The 21,645-nt window shown below is 41.8% G+C and overlaps 1 protein-coding gene across 6 annotated transcripts; it reads left to right on the forward strand.

Moving 5' to 3' along the window:
• The first annotated feature begins 1,595 nt into the window (after positions 1–1,595).
• Positions 1,596–21,542, forward strand: dcaf6 (ddb1 and cul4 associated factor 6). 6 transcript variants are annotated; one of them, XM_034574141.1, is made up of 22 exons: positions 1,597–2,041; positions 5,841–5,902; positions 7,111–7,203; positions 7,862–8,047; positions 8,176–8,289; positions 9,349–9,484; positions 9,807–10,018; positions 11,504–11,597; positions 12,755–12,874; positions 13,146–13,276; positions 13,361–13,586; positions 13,919–14,104; positions 15,891–15,949; positions 16,895–17,100; positions 17,428–17,528; positions 17,675–17,996; positions 18,181–18,222; positions 19,300–19,438; positions 19,639–19,795; positions 19,904–19,992; positions 20,338–20,443; positions 20,544–21,542. In XM_034574141.1, exons 1-22 carry the CDS (start codon positions 1,945–1,947, stop codon positions 20,600–20,602), a joined length of 2,937 nt encoding a protein of 978 aa, XP_034430032.1. In that variant the 5' UTR covers positions 1,597–1,944; the 3' UTR covers positions 20,603–21,542. The 6 variants fall into 6 exon arrangements, with proteins under 6 accessions (XP_034430030.1, XP_034430029.1, XP_034430031.1 ...); XM_034574139.1 differs by having other exon boundaries at positions 1,596–2,041; positions 13,146–13,586; positions 15,891–15,950; positions 16,902–17,100; XM_034574138.1 differs by having other exon boundaries at positions 1,596–2,041; positions 13,146–13,586.
• Positions 21,543–21,645: the final 103 nt, after the last annotated feature.

Consider the following 21,645-nt stretch of genomic DNA (forward strand, 5'->3'; position numbering starts at 1 on the left):
CCAGCTCCGAACCTCAATATGATTGGTTCAGATTACGGCGCTACTTTTTGTACCCGACATATCCCAAGTGGGCGGGTACTAATAAATCCTCTTCGATAAAAAATGTATTTAAATAATAACTGATTTTTGTTAAAAGATGACACACTTGAATGGAATATTTAAATATTTTTTTGTCAATATTTTGTTGCTATTTTTTTGATTTTAATGAATTACAAACAAATATAGTGTTGATGTTGATTTTATCACCTCTGTAAAATCCCACACATTTAAATAGAATATACACACACAGTTAAATATTACAAAACATCTCAAATCTAACCAACCGTACACATACACACACACAAGCATGATATTCCACATTTAATAGTTTGTATTTTCCTTTCTTATATTTGCGCTTATATGATTTTGATTGTACCCTCCATGTAAGTGCTTAATGCTTAAATCTAAAATATTTATCATATTTTGAGATTTTTGTATTACTTTACTATAATAACTATTATATTAGATTTTCCTTCCGGTCAGGCGAGGCCCCCCAAATCTTTGTTTAGACGAATTATTGATTTACCTTTACTCTGAGTCTACAACAGAATATTTTCAGAAGAGCTCTATAAATAAATGTACAAAAGGAATCATGGGCTCGAAACAGGCAGATTCACTTTGTGCTGTTTGTTTTTATCTTTGCAAATTTGTTATAATTGGTGTAAAATGTTCACCTCTAAAGTTAAATATTATGGTAAGTCCTGCGAGTGGCCTTATTTTATAGAGGGCCCCCTCTGACAAAACCTAACAAACACCCTGATAGAATACATCCTGCTTTATTACCTCCAAATAAGGAGGTTATGTTTTTGCCCCTGTCTGTTGGTTGGCCGTGTGTGTCTGAGGATGTGGAGGGGCAGGGGAGGAAGAGGCACGTCTCGGAATGGTTGACAATGTGCTGGTTCAGGGATTTAGGTTCTCCATAGAAGTGGCATTATGAGCAATGTTTAACCCATAAATGTAGATTTTATTTCATAATACCTTGGTTAAAAAGATGATGTCTAATAACCATTGTCAACTCTGGTGTTTATATAAAAAAAGTTAGTTGCACTGATATATTGTTCTTACATGTAGCACTTGTAGTTTGGCTTTTTTTAAGCTAATGTACTTACATGATTCTTGCTGTTCTGAGTTTGTACCCTCATGGTTGAATGAACTTATTGTAGGTCGCTTTGGATAAAAGCGTCAGCTAAATGATATGTAATGTAATAAATGTGATATTAGAACTAACATTCATGTGTATCATTTAGGAACAGACTTGAGTTATTATTATTATTATTATTATTATTATTATTATTATTATTATTATTATTATGTTTTTTTTAATGACCACTGATAAGACAGGAGCACTTGAAGGGTCATTCAGATTTCAGCTGGGGCCAGTGCCCCCTGGCCAAGGCCCTGGTTCCGCCCCTGTGACAAACAAACGCAGATGAAAATAATATATCTTCCTAGCCTGATCTATTAAGATACAAATACTGTTCTTTTATTGTGGTACTAGAGTCAAACATTTCCAGCTAAGGTCGACTCCGTGCCTCACCCCGCTCCTCCGCCCGCTGCTCGGTGTGCTAAAACGAGCGCCTGTGTGTTTGTCTCGCGTTGTGTGGACACAGCTGACCGCTGTCTGCGAGCAGGAATAAACCAGGCTAGGCTAACAGCCCGGACAGTTAGCAGCCCAGTGAGCGGGGGAACGGGTCGCACCGACCGAGCAGCACCGCGGAGACAGGACCGGAGCGAGTCTGATTTTCAACCGACAATGCAAACACCGAGTGTCGCAGCTAGCTAACGTTAGCCCCGTCCCCGCGGACCATGGCAGAACCCACGATCAGCCGACGATAGAGAGACAAGGCGACATCGACAGGAAAGCGGTTCGCTTAGTTTCAATGTTATTGTCAGTTGAAGGCACATATGGTCACGATGTCCTGCTCTGGGAACCTGGTCTGGGATGTAAATAAACGCCTGATTGGATACAACGAGCCCAACACCATCAGGACCAACTACTTAGGTAAGAACAAAAGGAAGCTATGCGATGCTAGCGGTGCCGCGGAGGAGGAGGAGGAGGAGGAGGCGAGCAGGGGATGTGTTGTTGTGTGATCGTGTGTGGCAGAGGAGTCAGATGAAGTGACAGCTAAACTCAACATGGCCTCTGAGCTTTTTCTTCGTGTGCATTGTGTTGTTCTTATATAAGACGAGAGAGCTGCTGCTGCCGCCGCTTGCCCCGCACGGGCACATCCCCTCCACATGTAAATATAATGAAGTGGAGTCAGAGAAGACACGTGAGAGTTCCCAGCTAAAGCAGCAACATACATGGGATTATGTGTTTATGTATTACAGCAGCACTGCAGCTCTCTGCCAGAACAACATCACACACACACACATATATATATATATATATCCTCTTTGACCGATTACAGAACCTTGCACACGAATTGCAGCATGGATGCAATTTCCGTGCAATCGCAGGATTTTGCGCAGGTGGATAATGCAGAGCAAAGCAGCCGTCAGCAGGCGAGACCACCAGACTATCTGAACTCTGAAGTTCACCCGCAACATGGCCTGAAGACATGTCACAGTCAAAACAGGGAGCGATCATTTAAAGCGTTTAAAGTGTTTTCAGTTATGCGGGAGTGGATGTTGACAGTGGAAATGAAACCGCGCACAACAACGTGTACAGTTCAAAAATGCTCACAGCATCATAAAGTGTCGTCATTCATATAAATATATATATAAAACAGTCATAGATGCTTATATGTGCACTTCTTATTTTTAGAATCCGTAAAGTGTTGAACTTGTCAGACGAGATGATGATATTTTTAAATATTGACAATGATCATACAAACAAGATAATTTCCCACCTACTGTGTTCCCTGGTTCCCTGAGGGATTAGTCGCCTCATGTTTGATTGTGGGAATGTAGCTGTGACGTGTGGTTTAAGTCTTGTATCCAAACTACAAATGATTGTCATAACCATGACAGCATCACATCGGTAGGGTCGGACCATATATGGCCCAAATAACTGTATCAAGATAAAAATGTTCATATTAGTCAACATTGATCTTTATCTCAATAAATGTCACTTGATTATGTCTGTGAAGTTTAAACACATATTTTTGCTCCTCAGTGAGTTTCTTATGGGCAGAGAATGACTAACTCTTGATGAACAGCAAAACATTTAGCAAATCTGAGGTAGATTAATCAATCAAAAATGATTCTCATAAGACAAGACATGTCTCTGAGAATCCTCTAGAGAGAGAGCCACATGTGAGGGACCCCGCTCCCAGGACGGAACAGAGGAGCAATAGATGCCGCGTGTATGTAGTTAATATATTGGAACTCCTCACTGTGCACAATGCATAAGTGATTTATAGACATATAACTAATCTTTTTTTATAGTGTAATAATTACATTTTCCAATATTTTCTTTCTTTTATTGCCCAATCCTACACATCATACAATACTCCCCCCCCCACCTCCCACCCCCCACAAAAACAATATTTTAATACATTTTAATTAATGAAACGTTTTAGTAAATGCATTGTGTTGATTGATTATTACTTGTCAGTGTACTGGATCCCCTGAAAGGTACACGGTCTGTGTTTGAATGTGAAAAAGTAGCTGTAAAAATGTGGTGTATAAATATTATGCAGTTTTGTATTTTTATTTCATAACCTGTGGGTGATTGCAGGAGGTTACACAGACAATTGCTAAATAATGAACCAGTCTGAGTTTTCCTGTGGATATATATAGTCCTCATTGAAGACGTGTCGGTATAGATTTTGATGTAAGTCTCTGTGCTGGTCGCGAGGGAACAACATGTAAGAGTCGAGGTGACTGCAGAGGAAACCGAGGACTGTCTTTCTGGTGCAGGCAGAGAGGCTGTGAGGGCTCGTCTGCAGTGTGTCAAAAAGTCAGCACCTGACAGTGGTTGAATGAAGATTTACAAGCCTGCAGAGGTGGGGCAGGGGCCACTGAGGTTTAGTCACTGCTGCATTTAGCAGGACTGATACGGTGTGAGCTGTTATTGTGCATGAGTAGAGGAGACATGCAGAGAGGTGTGGGTCAGAGCTCTTGTGGGTTATATTTAGCTCGAAGAAGGGGGTGGGGGGTGGGGGGGTAACAAGTAGTGGTCTATATTAATTTCCACCAGAGAAACTTCCGGAGGAAAATATCTGTGTTGCACATTTACATGAAATATTATGAGTTGTTATTGTCATTGGCTGTTGTTTCACATGATGATTAGAGACTAAAAAACTCTAACACAAAAACAGACTGTAAAGAGGGATATGTTCAAACACAACATTTAGACACAGATGTATCATTAAACTAGAAATGTAAACATTAAATCCACATTTGCCAGAAGTTTCTTTCTCTCATGTGTAACTGGCCAAACACAGGCTATGCACTGTCACATTGATGTATAATCAATGTGACACATGATGTACAATTCTAAATTGAAGTTTTGGAGATTATAAGATGTCACTTTAGGCTTTGGGACAGTGTCATGGGTATTTTTTTGGGGTAACACTTACTTGAATTACCCAAAAAGCTGATTGATTGTGTGACATTACATAGCCTCTAAAACAAAGCTCATATTACCATCTATAACCAACGTGTGTATCGTCCCTTGTTTTTCTACCAGCAAGTTAATAAAGAGTGCATTTGCTGTAATTACCTTTTTGAGTGAAAACCATCAGATCATATTTTATAAAACGAAACATCCCAACATAATAAAAGAGCAAATAGGAAATGTGAATACATCAAAATGAAAACATCTTGTGGAAGCAGTCTGATAATGGGTCAGTATCTGATCTATAGATTCATTTTAATATGTATTCATATTAATGTTAGTCCCTGTGAGTGTGCGCTTGACTGTCAGTTATATAAAGCACAAGTCAGGCCTTTTCCTACTCTGCCGCTGTCAGAGGACAATTCCTCCACTGCTTATAAAACTTGCTGGAGCAGGTTGGGTATATACAGCCTCTGGTTGTAACACAGACCTGTTTGCCCAATAGATCAGGCAACTCTCGCTGTAACTTGTGCAACTGCTTTACAAGACGTTTGTTTTATCATTAAAAAAAAAGACAAACTACACGAGCAGCTTGAAGGAAGGAAGTTGCAGCTGCTTCATCATTTTATTACATTTATAATATATCAATCCAGAAAAGAATCAGCAGATTAATCAATAACAATTTGTAACCGGAGACTAACAGAAAATTCCACCACAGTCTATAAGTGAAACAGTTTGTGTTTGTGTGGTAGTATCCTGGTTTTGATCAGATCAGGGGTTTGGAGGATCATCCTCGCTCTGTGCATCCTGGTTTCAGAAAACCATATAAAGCTTTATGCTGGATATTGGGGCACTGATAGAAGACAGAATTGTGTGACATGTCAAGACCTGATCTTCCTTGTTGATTAAGAACATAGGGGCTGAGATGATGTGAAATCAAGACACAACACAGATGACGAGAAACCTGGGTACTGTTAGAATAATGTATCATGCTCCGTGTAAACAGTTATGATCACGACCAGGAAGAGTCTTGAAACAGAGCAACAGGTGGAATCTGTGTTTAAATCCCACAGGTTTTTAACTTTTAATATCTTTTTAAATGAAAGTCTTTTAAAAATCACAAATAAGTGATAACGTCGTCCTGAAGAATCGATTCCGAGATCAAACTATTTTCTTTTCCTGCATTTATAGTCTGATTTTACAGCAGCATGATTTAGACAGATGGGCGGACGGGGAAACAATATGATACAAACAGCTGACATTTTTTTTTACAATTTGTGTTTTTCTCTTTTCACAGGTAGAAGAGAATTTGTCCAGAGGCTTAAACTTGAAGCGACACTGAATGTACACGATGGCTGTGTAAGTGCTGCACATGTTTCTATATCTATTCTTCCTGTTTTATTTGCATGTGTCCTCTTGCAAGGAAATATTTTACCCTCATCAGTTCCTCGGCCAGTTTGAGACCTCGGTGTCCGAACAGAGAGCAGATCTCTGACTCCGGGTCAGATGGTTAATGCCTTTTAGAAACCTGAAGCTGACAGGTTAACAGTCACGCGTCCTGTCTCAGTATCAGCACGGCTGTCTGTCCCAGCAAAACACCCCAACAACAACAACAAGCAGTTAATGTCTGCCCTGTGTAAATCAGAACTGCTACAGTAACAAGGATCAGAGGGATATTTATTTAATACATAATAGAAATATATTAGATGCTTAATCTATATATAGACGAACTGAGATATTCTATGTTAAAACTAAGGGCTGTTAAAGGCAGGACAATTATTGGAAAAGTGCTAAAACAATTAGTCAATTAACAAATGAGAAAAATGTTTTAATTGGAAATATTTGTTTAAATGACGTGCGTTTGCTGCTTTCTTTTTATATGCAGCAAAAATTGGGAAACAAGTGGGTCTTTTTATTTTGAAGATTTCCTTTCAGGCCCTCATGCTGTAAATTATAACAAGGTTAATCAGCGTTTTGCAAACACAGGTATATTAGGCCAAATGAGTTTGCAGCTTAGAAGAAAAGATGATGCAGCAGCTTCTCCACAGGAAGTCATAAATTATAGAGAGCGCGCCAGTGGAGTATTAACTAAAAGGCAGAGGATGGATACTAAGAGCTGGATCTTCTGATGCACCGTGGCCTGTCACTGCTGAATGTATAAACAGAGGGGAAAAGAAAAACTAGAAGAGAAAGTTGGTCTGAATGTCTCTGAATTCCTGCTGACTCATGGTGGGAAGTAAATATTTGTAAATAATCTTAGAGACCTGCAATACTGAAAGTACACAATACCTCACAAGAAGCACAGGTTCGGAAAACAAATGTAATTTTATGGGATGACGTCTAGTTTGGGAGCCACATGGTTTATCCTCTATAAAATATCATGTGAAATGTGATGTCTTGCAACTGCTTGTTCCATATCAGTTTACAGTGAGGAGTAGAGTTAGGAAATCTGCGGATCCTCATGTCCGAGAAACTGGAATCATTAAACAATGAATTAATAAATACTTCAGTCTAAATGTAAACTGCATGTCTGTCTTGTCTTCATCCAAGTTGTTGTGTCTCCACAGGTCAACACGATATCCTGGAACGACACAGGCGAATACATCCTGTCGGGATCAGACGACACATTTTTGGTTATTACGAACCCATACAACAAGAAGGTAGGTCTTAATCAATAAAGAAGTTATCACAGTTAAATACACAGTTCCACCTTACTCTGACTTTTTTTTAACGCAGGAACAAGAAAAGGAGGTAAAATCCTTGTTTTCCATTTGTGAAGAGTAGCTGAAACCTAACAGCTTGAGGTAGCACTTGACCACTAGTAGATTACTTATACTGAAAGCTTTGGATGCCTATTTTATTACAAAGTTTACATGTTTTTGGTATCCCCAAAAATGTAACCGTCAAACCCCCAACCTGGCTGTAACAAGCTACCAGCGATCCCACTGAGATACCTGAAGAGGCACTAAATGGTGTTTGTAGACAGTGTTTGAAATGGTTTTTCCTTAGTGTTTGTTTGCCCTAAAACAAACACACAAAACAGTAGATAAAAAGTGGAAGAATCGCCTCATGTCTTGAGCATTGTTGTGATTCTCTGATAATAGTTTCGTGGAATAAAATCTCAACAAATCAGAACTTTTATTTCATAGTCCTTAGTCAAATTCTAAAAACCTATCCATACTTTCTCTTTCTTACAAATTTTGTTTTCAGGAAACAAATCGAATTCAGTTCAGTATTTCTTCTTTTTAAATGTTCAGAGGTAGTTTAAGTATGTTAAGGATTGTCCCAACAAACATTCACGTATTTGCTTTTCTTCAGGTTAAGAAATCCATACGTTCAGGTCATCGGGCAAACATCTTCAGTGCGAAGTTCATGCCGCACACCAACGATCAGGAGATCATCTCCTGCTCGGGAGATGGCATCATCTACTACACCCACATTGAGAAGAGTCCTGAGTTCAACAGACAATGCCAGTTCACCTGTCACTATGGGACAGCTTATGAGGTACTGAACCAGAGAGATGTCAACGTAACACAGAACCTGTGCGGTAGAAATAACATATCTCACTTATGTTTTCAGTTTTGTTTTTTAATTCTAACCTTCCTCCCCCCCCGTGTTCTGTTTTTCATCAGATTATGACGGTACCAAATGACCCCTACACGTTTCTGTCGTGTGGGGAGGACGGCACGGTGCGATGGTTCGATCTTCGCACGAAGACGAGCTGCAATAAAGAAGACTGCAAAGATGTACGGTGACAACTGTGATATCTGTTTTCCTTTCAGAGAGCAGAAATCACACTGGGGTCTCCAACAATGTCTACTGATTAACGAGAGGATCATTTTTTAAAATCAATTTTAAAAATATGGCACATTTACAATGACAATAATATTATGTTCTTCCCTTCATCATGCAGTTCATGAATAACTATCATTGAATCCCTTAATATTTTTAAGTATATTTTCTATAATAATGTTTATATCTGTTTTATGACTTAAGATCTGGCTGTATCCTTTCTGTATTTAATTAAATTTTCTGCATTTTCAATTGAACGTAGTAGCAGATATTGAAGATTTTGTCCACCACATTTCCGATTATAAGTTTGCCCTCAGCACTGCTCTCTGTCCCAAACATCTTTCTGTCTCTGGAGTGATCCAGTTTTCTTGGCTTCAGGCCAGTCTGCATCAGAGGAGGCCCAGTGCCTGATGGAAAGATGGATGTGGTGTGTGTGTGTGCGTGCGTGCGTGTGTGTGTTTCCCAGATTGTGTTGCTTCTTCTCGTGTTTCATGCTTCCAGACCCTCTTACTTCTCTCTCTTAGTTATCCTACAACATGTCAGTGTTACAAGTTGAACGTCCACAGCTGGAAAACTACAATTATTTTCAAGTGTATTTTTCCGATTTGCTCAACTGGACCTAATTGTTTCTCCGTCCGTCCATCTGTCTGGACCTAATCCTTTGGTCTAACCCCACTGATATGAATGTGATCGACAAAATATTAGAAACACATCTCAGAATAATCCTGTACAATTTAAAAACCATAAAGTTAAGTCAACTTCTCTTTAAAACATAAAAAATGATTACCTTAATGAAGGTAAGATTTGATTTAAGACAGTTTTATTAGACTGGTTTAGTTTAATCTTGAAATACCCAATAAACTGGTAACTAGGTGTATATTGTGATTATCTACAATTATCTGCAAATACCCCAAATCTCAAAGTGCCACTTCTTTTGTTTCTGAGCAGAATATTTATTTTATTCATATTTAAGCTCTTTAAAGTTCATCCCATTGTGTTTTCTTGGATTCCAGGACATCCTGATTAACTGTCGGAGGGCAGCGACCTCTATATCCATCTCTCCACTGGTGCCATATTATCTGGCCGTGGGCTGCTCCGACAGCTCAGTGCGAATCTACGACAGACGCATGCTGGGAACCAGAGCGACAGGTCAATTCACTTATTCACTCTGCATTCTCTATATTTATTTTTGATAAAGTGGAATTGTGCTGCCTTTTTGGATGTGATTGAATTTGTCGAGAACATCTGAACAATCAAGTTATAAATCCCTTATTGACTACAGATGTTCTTGAGATGGAAAAAATTTGGTTCACATAACCATAAAAGGGAATTTGTATTACTAATAATCTTTATTTTGTATTATTCTCACAATTTGCCTTTGCAGTTATTCATTAGTAAGTGAAGGTGACAGATGGAGGGGATGAAGCAGACATGAAGAGTTTCTGAATATCTCACTGTTTCTCTTCCTCAGGTAACTACATGGGCCGGGGGACGACGGGCATGTGCGTTCGTTTTGTTCCCGCTCACCTGTCCAACAAGTCGTGCCGGGTGACGTCTCTCTGCTACAGCGAGGACGGGCAGGAGGTGCTGGTCAGCTACTCCTCCGATTACATCTACCTGTTCAATCCCAAAGATGACCAGGCCCGGGAGCTGAAGGGCCCGTCCGAGGAGAGGAGGGAGGAGGTGAGCGCGCAGGAAAGACTCGAGTAGAGTCATCACACATCACACGAGTCCTGGCGGGTATTTTTAGTCGTGCTAGCGGCTTAGCTTTGCAGACATGAATAGCACAACAATGTCTGGAATGATCGCCATTAAAACTTTATTCAGATATTCATGGTGCCCTGAAGATAAATCCCACTGACTATTTGATTTGTAGTCACTTTGATCTTAGCCTGCTTTACCTGGGTTTAGTGTGTAAGCTAAATGCAAAGTAGAACTGAGGCTGATGGGAATATAATCGGTTTTGCAGGTGTTCGGTTGTGAACAAAAATATTAAAGCTAAAGTTAATGACCTGAGGATCATTAGTCAGTAGGATACAACCTGTGGGGACCATGGAAGGATTGTTTGTTGTGAACAGAGCCGATGTCTGCTTGTTGTTGCTGTCTGCTTCCTTGAGAGCACTGCGGACATCAGAGCTAAATCTGTACTGGCTGATGCAGTGCAGTGAATGGAGCAAAATGACCCTGAGCGAGAGACGAGGACGGAGGTGAGGGGGAAGAAGTGCAGTGATGAAGAAGGAAAGAAAAACATGAAAATTAGTAAAAAATCGAATCTACAGCATGAGTATTTTCTTAGATTTATTTTGGTCATTGTATATCTGTCTGGTTGAGGGCTGAGTTTGGTGATCAGATAAATGAACAGCCAGGAAAACTGGACCTCAGATAAACATAGGTGTTCATGGTGAGAACCAGTCGCTGCTGCACATGTGAGTGAATGTGCTGGATCATGGTGCCAGCGTTTCAAAGCCTCGTGGTGAGTTCAGCTGTGTCGAGATGCAACCACCACACACATTCCTTTCCAAATTCAGCGACTGACGCAGGCAGTGTTCCTCTGTCCTCCAAAATAGTTCAGGACGAGGGGGGTGGGGGGTGCCAGCCAAGAAGAAGCAGCTCATTACCCAGCCCTCCCCTTTTTTTTTTTATACCTGTGACCCCATTTTTTTCAGGGGCTTTTTTTCCCCCTTGCTACTATTTCATTCATCCTCTTGCTCCCTTTCACCACCTCCAGCCCATGTGCAGACCGATGACATTTCTTAAGTAAAGCAGTTGATAGTCGCTGCACTAAGACCCCCTTTTTCTATTTCTGGCCGTCAGCCTGTTGCCCTGTAGCAGTGAGAGCCAGGGGACTGGAAAGTGATTGCAACCTCAGTCGTGCAGTGAGGAAGGAGGGGGCACTTAAAAGAGGACACTGACCTCTGTCAGTGGTGCAGTGTTTTGCTTTGGCAGCGGAGCTAATTTTGATCTTGCTTTGACTGACAAGCTTCTAATATTTCTCTCTGTGTGTGTGTGTGTGTGTGTGTGTGTGTGTGTGTGTGTGTGTGTGTGTGTGTGTGTGTGTGTGTGTGTGTGTGTGTGTGTGTGTGTGTGTGTGTGTGTGTGTGTGTGTGTGTGTGTGTGTGTGTGTGTGTGTGTGTGTGTGTGTGTGTGTGTGTGTGTGTGATTCCCCAGCTGAGGCAGCCTCCAGTGAAACGCCTCCGACTACGAGGGGACTGGTCTGACACTGGACCCCGAGCTCGCCCGGAGAGTGAGAGGGAGAGAGACGGTAAGATCACAGTGACATGTATGTTTAGTTTAAAGCAGAGGTCTCAAATTACACATCAGGCCCCTGAGAAAATTTAACAAGGTCAACTACATATTACTGTTAGATGTTGCTCATCATAAATTCATTTTCTCACACGTTTTTGTATTTTAGAATAACCCAGTAACTTCCTGATTATGCTGCAAAATCAGAGCATAAAAATATGCTTTTTTCCCTCTTTTACTTCACTGTTACCAAACTGTGCTTAACCCGTGCTATGTGCTAACCTAAATAGATACAAACTTGAATTAAAGGTTTTTATCCTTTTAACAGTTCATTTGGAGTTGTGTTTCTAGAAGTAAAGCCCAGTATTCACTCTGGTTTTAGCTCTGTTTCATGTCCCCATCTGTTCCTAATCCAGATATCTGGCTCTTTAGCTGCTTAATGCTCCATTATGTTCACCAGCCAGTCGTTACGTGTGTCTGTCGCCTGTCTGGTGCTGAGCTGGTAGTTTTCAGATCAGCACTGTGAGAGCAGTGACACTGAACCAAAGTAGTAAAGTTGGAGCCATAAACCATAAAGTTCTGCAGAACTGAGGATAACTGTCACTATGAATGATACCTTTCACATTACGTGTGATCAATTGTTAATATAAGAATATAGACTTTAGCAGCTTGTGTTTTTGTCCATCTGTCCCATCTGCAAAGAGAAATTTGTCGTTCTCCAGGAGTAAAATGAAAAATCTGAAGCGGTGATCGCTACAAACGACCAGAGAGATGAAATTTTATTTTCTCAGTTCAGAATTACCATACTTAAAAAAAAAAATTATACCACAACAACAACAAAAATCCCCTCCCCAAGCAGAGAGCAAACTGGTAAAATCACCTGGTTCGGACTCTCACCACCTGTAGTTTTTTTATTCGTTTTTCAAATGATTTGTTATTTTGCTCCTTCACCAACAAGGTCCCTGTTTTGTGTAGCTACAACTTATTACCATTCATTTATCAATACTTTGTGAAATTAACTCTCCTATCTTATTTCTAAGGGAAAAAGAAATATCAACTTTATGTTCTTGCAGCAGGTTCCTATTTGAAACTGCATGTCAACAGGATGTTCTGTGAAGTTAAGATGTAACAGTTGACAACATCTTACGGTGTTTTTTGTTTCCTTCACTCTTGTAGGTGAGCAGAGCCCAAACGTATCTCTGATGCAGAGGATGTCGGACATGTTGTCTCGTTGGTTTGAGGAGGCCAGCGAGGCTCAGAGCAGCAGAGGGACGCGACCACAGACACGGCCCAGAGGTGAGAGGACGTCTTCCACAGGCCCACTCGCTCGCTAGGAATTTTCTGGACTTTTTCCTGTTGTTTTCTCACGTGGGCTCATTCGGACATTTCCTGGGCATTTAACTAGGGTAGATGGCCAGAAAGGTTGCGGAGCAATTGACTCCGACATATGCGTTCTCACAAATAGCCCCTCCAGCAAAATGTCCAGACTCTAGTGCAGGTCTGAAAGCAGCTTTAGGGAACACCTTTTCCATGCTGACAAAGTATCTGTTATTATTCTCGCTTTCAGGAACAGCCGTCCGTCCCGAGGCTGTGTCAAATCCTCCAGCTGCCCCTGCAGGAGACTCCAGTCAGAGCTCCAGTGCCCCCGAGAGGCCTGTGACGACAGACACTTCAGTGGAACCTGCTGCTCCTGCCGCTGCCAACCCCGATGCTCCTGCCGCTGCCACCGCCACCGCCACCGCCACTGTCGCTGCCACCACTGCTGCCACCGCCGCTGCCACCGCCACCGCCACTGCTGCCCCCATGCCTAAGTCCACCTCCTCTTCCTCCTCAGGGTCTTCATCAACAGTCACAGCACCTCCTCCTTCCAGCTCCACGTCAGTGGAGAGTTCGGCCCCTTCCACCTCCCCCCTCACCTCCTCCCCTGACTCAGAGCAGAGGAGTCAGGCAGATGCGACCAGGACCCCCACGCCGGCGGCCGCATCCACCTCAGAAGCTGCACTCTCAGGTAAAAGGTTAAAAAAACACACACCAGTCACCTGTCAAGTTTTCACAAATAGTCACAGAAATGTTACTCTTTACGTGAATATGCATCCTCTCCTTATCAGTAGTTGGAGGGTGAACTCTGTGTATAAGTGTGTGTTTGTTGGAGCCTCTCCACTCAAGCAGCTGCCTCACTCCACTCTTTTTCTCCTTCAGCATCCTGTTGTCCTCCTGTTCCTCCTCATCCTCATTTTCTTTGCCTGACTCTCTGCTTCTGACCTTTTCCTCACATCCTCCTCCTCTCAGTCTGCTAATCGCTTCGTTCACTCTCCCTCTTCTCCTCTGCCTCTCTGTCAGAGTACGGTCCCCACCGGCTTCCCATAAGTTTAGTGTGTAGGCGTTTGCAGAGGTTACTTCGGCTGGCCGACCCCCCGGGACGCGGTCAGCGGGCGGGGCCATCTTCTTCCTCTGCAGAGAGAGCGAGACAGTCACAAAGAGCTGCTACCTCTGCTGCTGCCGCTGCTGAGACGCCACCCCGTACAGGTTACCCTCCCCTCCAAGCTCCCCACAGCACCCCGCCTGTCCATACGGGCTGTCCGCCTGAGCCCCCCTCCCCTGCCATCTTACCCTTAGGCTCAGCAGACATGTCTGCTTGAAGAGACAGTCATGCTGTAGAGAGACTCGGCCTTGCCAGAACTTACCACTAATCCCACAGTGATCCCCTTTTCATTTTTCAATAATGCACCTTGTACTTATTAACCCCTATAGGTGCCACTGTCGCCTCTCTGCTGTTTGTTCAGCCCCTCACTCACTAACGCTCTCACTCCATCGCTCCCCCTGTCGCTTGAGTTCTCACCTGCAAACTCTCCGGTTGGAGTGGCACCAGCTGATGTATGACTCTCTGCTTTGGCATCCTCATGGCTCATGTGGTTGTTCACCCGTGTTTGATGATACACACCAGTGTGTGTGACAGGGACTGATTCGCTTTGGTTTGATGTCACTGCAACTCGAGAATCATAACTGAAGCCCTTTTCAGACACGGAACATTGATGTGAAATGACGGAAGCTTCACACAAAGAGCGACAATACTCAAATTACATTTGGCATGTGGTGCTCAGATAGTATAAGGTTTAAAGTAGTCATATGAAGGGATGAGCTTATTCTCAGGCTGCATCAGTGGTGGTTTTTAAATAGAAATGTTGCAGCCTGAGCCTTAATTAATGACCACAGTGAGCTTGGGATGCTCACAAATGCTTCTTAAAGTGAAATCCACATTCTCAGTTTCATTTTTTATTAGAGAGCAAATGCAAGTGCTTATTTCTCTAATGTGCACAAGCATAGAATGACAATATGTTCATTTGGGACTCTCCTATTAAATGTGTCAAGTGGCTGGATTTTGATTTATTCATCCATGCAGTTTACATAAAAAAAAACTAATAGGCAGTGAGTGCTGGTATTTCTTTTGTTTCCGGACTTCAACATTTTGCCGTGTTGAACGTCCTATTTGCACACGCGATCAAAGTATGAAATTGTCGTCATGTTTATGTCATGAGGTCTCGTGTCTGAAAGGAGCTTCTTGTTTTATTCAAACAGGAATTAATCTGACACCAGTGCTTCAGTGAGAGAATAAAGAGTCATTGCTTGTTTAAGTTGAAACCAGCTGTCACTATAGAGGAAGAGCAGAGGATATTTTATACATATAAAACATGTTGCAGACTTGGTAATGCATTGATCTCAGAATAGGTCAATCTTAATGGTTGTGATTACCGGACTTATTTAACATCACAGGTCTAAATCATTGATAAACTAGAATGACACTCAGTAGAGTGGATACCTCCGCCAAGGCCCAAAAGTCACCCTATGAAACCATATTTCATTAGAAATGGATTCCTGATTCCATTCTCTCAGAAGTTAAGGGGAAAATGCTAAAAAATGCTTCGCAATGTTAAAGACAGTGGGAAACAAATTCCAGGATCTGCACAAAGATTTAAAGGGTTCTTCCCCGACCCACACTGCATCCTTCCACCAATGTTTGTGGAAATCTGTCCCGTGGTTTTTGTGTAATCCTTCTTACAAACAAACCAACAAACGGACAGGGGTGAAAACATAACCTCCTTGGCGGAGGTGGTAAAATAGTACTTCTGTAGTAGACGTGTGAACTTGTCATTTTTATTGTTTTGAATCAGACTTGCTGATTTTTACAGCTTCCCTTGCTTGGCGTTGGATCGTGTTTGTTTTTTCTGTCTCAAACGCTCTTGCTCGTTGACTGTGTGAGCGCTCAGGTTTGACCTCTGTGTCCAATATTCAGAGGGTCTCATTTGTGTTCCAGATTCCCCCTCGTCTGTGGTTAACAAACAGCTGGGATCCATGACTCTTGATGAACAGCAGGGTGCGTCCTCTCCCCCACCACCCTGCCACTCGCTTTGTCGTCCTCACCCTAAAAAACACCTTTCCTCATGTTGAACCTCTTCAGTGTGTCCTCCATTGCCTTCACTCTCTGTCTTTTCATACTTTGTCATCCACAGATTTACTTTCACATTATTTGTCCACCACAGATAATACAAAATAATAACTCATCAATAGAGATGAATATTGACTTATTTACTGACTTAATAAATTTATTTTAACTGTTAAGATTTTTTTATTGCACTTTTTACACTTTTCATCAAAATTCTAGTGTTTTTTGTTGTGCAACTTAATGTCCAAACGGAACATGAAAAAAACCATTCTTCCTGGAGGGGGACGACTGATACTTATTGATACATGAAAGTTAAAAACAATGTCCCTTTACTTACAAATGTATTAAGTAACCAATTATTGCCGATGTTAACCTAATTTGTTCTATTAGTGAGATTTGTTCTTTCATATTTTTATAACAAGTATAAATAGAAAATGTATTTTTGTTTGCCAAAGGTTGACATTTTTTAAAACTCAACATGGCTCCAAAAACTCTGTGACAATAAAAAAAGTGTAATATAGTCCAGGTTGAATCTCTGTGACATGATTGTTATAAACAAACTGAGGTGTGTAACGATCATTCAAACTTGTGTCTCTGTGTGTTTCCGTCTCGTTGCTGTGGCTGCTGGTCGTCGATTCTTGTCTGTTACAGTGTGTTTGCTCCGATAACGTGCGCTGCATGTTCCCATCTGTGTTCAGTGCTTCGAATCGATGGGAAGTGATGCAACAGATGGTTGCATATTTCCAGTATGCTTTACATGATGTGAATAATAGTTGAATGAAATGTTTTACATGTTTTAATCAAAATTATTAATTTAAACACAAGAACTGGTATTTTTCTACCACACCAATAACACTGTGTTTGCTTGTGTCTTCGTCTCAGGAGGAGCAGAACCTGCAGCTTCACCTCCTGGTGAATCTGTATCTGCACTAGTCAGCAGCAGTAGCAGCAGCAGCGCTCCCACCTCCTCCACCTCGACTGGCACCAGTCGACCCAGTGCAGCAGAGCCGGTCCTTAGCCTACATTACAGCTCAGAGGGAACCACCACCAGCACCATCAAGCTGGACTTCACTGATGAGTGGTGAGTCATCGGCTGAGAGAGTCTCTCTTAGAGAATCCATGAATTGTCTTTTGTTTACACAGTAGTTCTTTATTCCAGAAAACATGTGATATTTACAGCTGACCAACAGGGGGCAGAGTTTCTTTTTCCTTATAACTACATTCAGTGATGCATCCTTGATTTACAAAACCTTCCCCCTCTGAATTGTTCTGTATGTGAAAATGTACACAAATGTTATAGATATAGATGCAACATCGATCTTGTAAGAATTTTTTTTTTTTATTGAGGAACAGTTGAAAACACATTAGAAGCTTGAGGGACTCAATCACTGTGGTTTTTCTCCTACAGGAGCAGCACTTCTGGCACTATGGGCAGCGGAGCTCACAAAACATCTGAGGTTGTACAGAGCAGAGCGAGTGTGTCGACGGAGAGTTCAGCATCAGGGCAAAGTGAGTCGTCTCCTCCAGCATCTTGAGTTTCACTCCTCACATCCTACATCACTGATGCATGTGGGTTGTTGTGGTCAGAAACAAACACTTCTCTTTTTTTTTAAGTATTGTTTTTTTTCTGAACTTAAGTGTATCTTTCCCCTCAGTTCCCTCTGAGCCCTCGAGGCAGCAGAGTTTGCCGGCCGCCTCTGCAGAGCCACCGTGTGACGCCTCCTGCAGCTCGACGGCTCCAGCCGCGGCAGAGGGCTCCTCTCAGGGGGGCAGCGCGGAGAGGAGTCAGCCGGAGGGTGCGGAGGACACATCCGGAGGCTGCAGGAGGGCGGAGCCCACCGGGGAGAGCCAATGCGGCCCGCTCCCATCAGAGTGGGAGGGCCAGAGTCAGCCCGCACGGGGCAACCAGGACTCTGATGACAGCGATGACGATCCCATCCTCATCCCATCAACGAGGCTCAGAGGACAGGGACAGAGGTACGTCAGACAAGATGTCACTCTCGTTTCTTCATATTCTACGAGCAGGAAAACACCCTCATGGGTTTGATGTCAGATGATTTTCTCTTAGATCTAAATGCTGCTCACTTTTTAACAGTGGGTAATCTGATTTTTTTTTTTTTTTTGTGATACTGTGCAATTGACTGTTTTACTACAAATATAGACTTAGTACCAGAGGATCTGCAGTAGGAGATAGGATGATCAGGTAAAATGTTTGCACTGGCAGCTCAAAGCATCTAACCTGTCAGGTGTGTGACCATAGACTGTTTATAAAGATGGACGACAAGTCTCCACTTCCTCCTGTTGTTCAAAAACAAGCTTAAGCAACCCGGATGCAAACGCTGCCATCTTGCACTATCTATGTTATTTGGAGCCAGAGTCTGTGCAGTAGCAATGGGGGGGATAGAGCCAAAGTATTGAGGTCCCACCGATTCACATACTTGACCAATCGTGAGTCAGTCTCAGCTGTCACTCATGGCATTTCCCCCCAACTTTATATCATCAAATAACTAATTAACCAGACTTAGCACACAAAAATTTAAATTTGGACATACATTAGTGTGATAAACGCCTAACATGACAGAAACCACCTTTAAGAAACATTTTATTTAACATGTATTTTAACTCTTGCCAGCCACCTGGGGAGGGAGATCAAGATAATTTGGGTTAACTTTTGGGCCGCTGTCAAGTCGTCCATCTTTACACACAGTCTATGTCCGTGACCTGCAGCTTTAAAACTCAACACTGTGTGTAGAATGAAGAGAAAGGTTTTTGTGTTGGTTTGATCGTTTCCCTCACACTAACAAACACACAGTTAACAGAGTGTTGTGCATGTCAGTACTGACTCTGAACACGGTTTGAGCATTTTGAAGATGTTACACTGGAGAGAAGTTAGGAATGAGGAGTGAATAACGAATCCGTGTGAGTGCATGACATCCTGGTGAAAAGGAGCTGAAGGACTGTTTTGATTTCCCCCAGTCGGACGTCTTTGAAAAACCACGTGATGCACATTATCTGTTGTCGTGTAGTGATCCACTCACTACACGACAACAGCGCTTTGCACCACACGTTTAATGGCTTTTATGACAGAGCAAGCAGGTGATTTTTCTTTTTAAAGTGGCTGCCTCCAAGTTTTAAAATAGCTTGTTACTGGTTTAGAAAAATCCAGCATCAACTCAAAGCATGGAGTTCATGAGCATCACCGACAGCATGTGGGGTGTCTAGTCTCCTTCTGTGTGCTTTATATTTACACGTGTTTTTTTTTTATTGTTGTATTCGTCAGACGCTCGGCGGCAGCTCGCATCCAGGAGCTGTTTCGCAGGAGGAAAGAAAGAAGGGAGATGGAGGAGAGCGAGACCCAGAACATCAGGAGACCCTCGGTCAAGATGGTCTACAAGGGCCACCGCAACTCCAGGACAATGGTAAACCTCAGGCCACTTATATCACATTAGTTAGAGGAGTTTAGAGACCTTGTGAAAAATCCTCTTAAAGTAAGACTTTTTGTAGAAAAAATGAGCTAGTTCAGAAATTAGTAAATAAAAAAAAAGTGCATTTTAGCCACAGCTGAAGGCAGGATAATGTCAGGTGTTGACAGAACTTCTTTCATTTTCTTTATGCGCAGATAAAGGAGTCGTGTTTCTGGGGCAACAACTTTGTGATGAGCGGCTCCGACTGCGGCCACATCTTCATCTGGGACAGACACACCGCAGAGCACCTGATGCTGCTCGAGGCCGACAACCACGTGGTCAACTGCCTGCAGCCGCACCCCTTTGACCCCAGTGAGTCCAGCCCCAGCCTCACCCTTTCATCATCCTGTCTAAAAACCTAAAGGGGACGCCATGACGTCGACCACGGCGTTAACTTTTTCATTTTCTGGTCTGTTTCAGTTCTCGCTTCTTCAGGGATAGACTACGACATCAAGGTTTGGTCGCCGCTGGAAGTTTCGCCATCATTCAACAGAGTCCTCGCTAATGAGGTACAGGAGATCACTGAAATCAGTCTGAAGTGGAAATCCGGCCCTGTGCCAGATTCATCTCTAGGTTTAGCTATACGATTCCTGGTGCATATTAACTTTTAATATTTTAACTATTAACATTAAAACGTGTCTCATAAAGCAGCCAGTTCTTTACAGAGTTGTGGTTATTTGTTGTAGCTGCACGAGGAGCTAAGTGTCAGAGGTCGTTCTGCTAAGCGTAGCCTTCATGACAAGATTGTCTCTAGATATTCCCTCCAAACACTTCCTGTCGTCCGCCCAATTGAAGTTGCTCGTCACTCTTATTGACACACCTCTTTTCTGTCGTCGTCCTCCTTCTCTTTTAAGGTCATAACTCGGAACGAGTTGATGTTAGAAGAAACGAGAAACACAATCACAGTCCCGGCCTCTTTCATGTTACGGATGTTGGCCTCTCTGAACCACATCAGATCAGGTGCATATTCATGTCCGACCACAGAAACAATTTTCTTCTCATGCTTTTCTCATGATTTTTTGTAAATGTCTTGTTTTTCTGCCTTTTCTGTTTCTTGTAGATCGACGAGAGGGCGACCGCTCTGAAGGTTCGGGTCAGGAAAATGAGGAAGAGCAGTAGCCTGCTGGGATTTTATTTTACAGAAAACATCATTTCTTCTTGCTGTATAGCACTTGAAAAAAAAAAAAAACTGATTTGTACAAGTATAGTGTAGAATACTTCCTTTCGGAAATTAGTACAATTTCTTGGCCCCCTTGTGTTTTTTTAAGATCACTTTCTTACTGATGTTTCTGTACGAGGATAAACTGTGTGAATGCAAAAGGAAAGGACGTCAGTATATACAGTATATATATATATATTATGTGTGAGAATAACGGCGGCTGGTGTGACAGGATGTAAAGTGCAATATTTTGTTAGGAGAGAGTGAACTTTGATCAGTGTTAACGTGTGACATTTTGAATTTGTAGCACAAAGCTAAGAGATGTTGATGTGCTGCTGCGGCAGTTACGCATGTGAACAAGGAGTTTCAGTAAAACACATTTTGAAAAATGTTAAATTTTTGTTGTTGAAGAGAAAAAAATAAGGAAAAAAGCTGTGGATCTCTATGACGGAGTATTAGGGCCATATTTAAGAAGAAAATATTAATTTTGAGAATGTAATATTACAATATATTTATATACTACTGCTATATACTATTTGTCTATAGTATACAAGTCAAAATGTTACAAGGATAAATAAAACATTTTAAGGAAATTACAAGCAGGTATAACCTGTGCTCGCCTGAGTTTTACTCCAAAGTTTTGATATAAAAATAATCTGTAAAAGACGCAGATCAAAACAAACGATTACAGCACTCCTAATTTTGAATAAAATATTATGACTTAATTCTCGTAAAATTCAGACTATTCTAGTAATATTACGACCTTGTTCTCGATCTCAGATTTGTTTTCCTTTTTAAGTGGCTCTAATACTCCGTTGTGCTTCTTCTCAAAGGGTTGTTACTAAATTATTATCTTTTACAACATTTGGAAAAAAATAAAGCGAAATGGCTTCTTAAAGATTTTGGGTTAATGTCGACTCTATAAAAAAAAAAAAATCAACGAAATGTAGTTTTAATTAAAAAGCTTCTATTTTTGCACATTAGATTTCTGAAGCGGTTAAGT

The sequence above is a fragment of the Hippoglossus hippoglossus genome, chromosome 21 (assembly GCF_009819705.1).
Source record: "Hippoglossus hippoglossus isolate fHipHip1 chromosome 21, fHipHip1.pri, whole genome shotgun sequence".
In the NCBI taxonomy this organism is placed as follows: domain Eukaryota; kingdom Metazoa; phylum Chordata; class Actinopteri; order Pleuronectiformes; family Pleuronectidae; genus Hippoglossus; species Hippoglossus hippoglossus.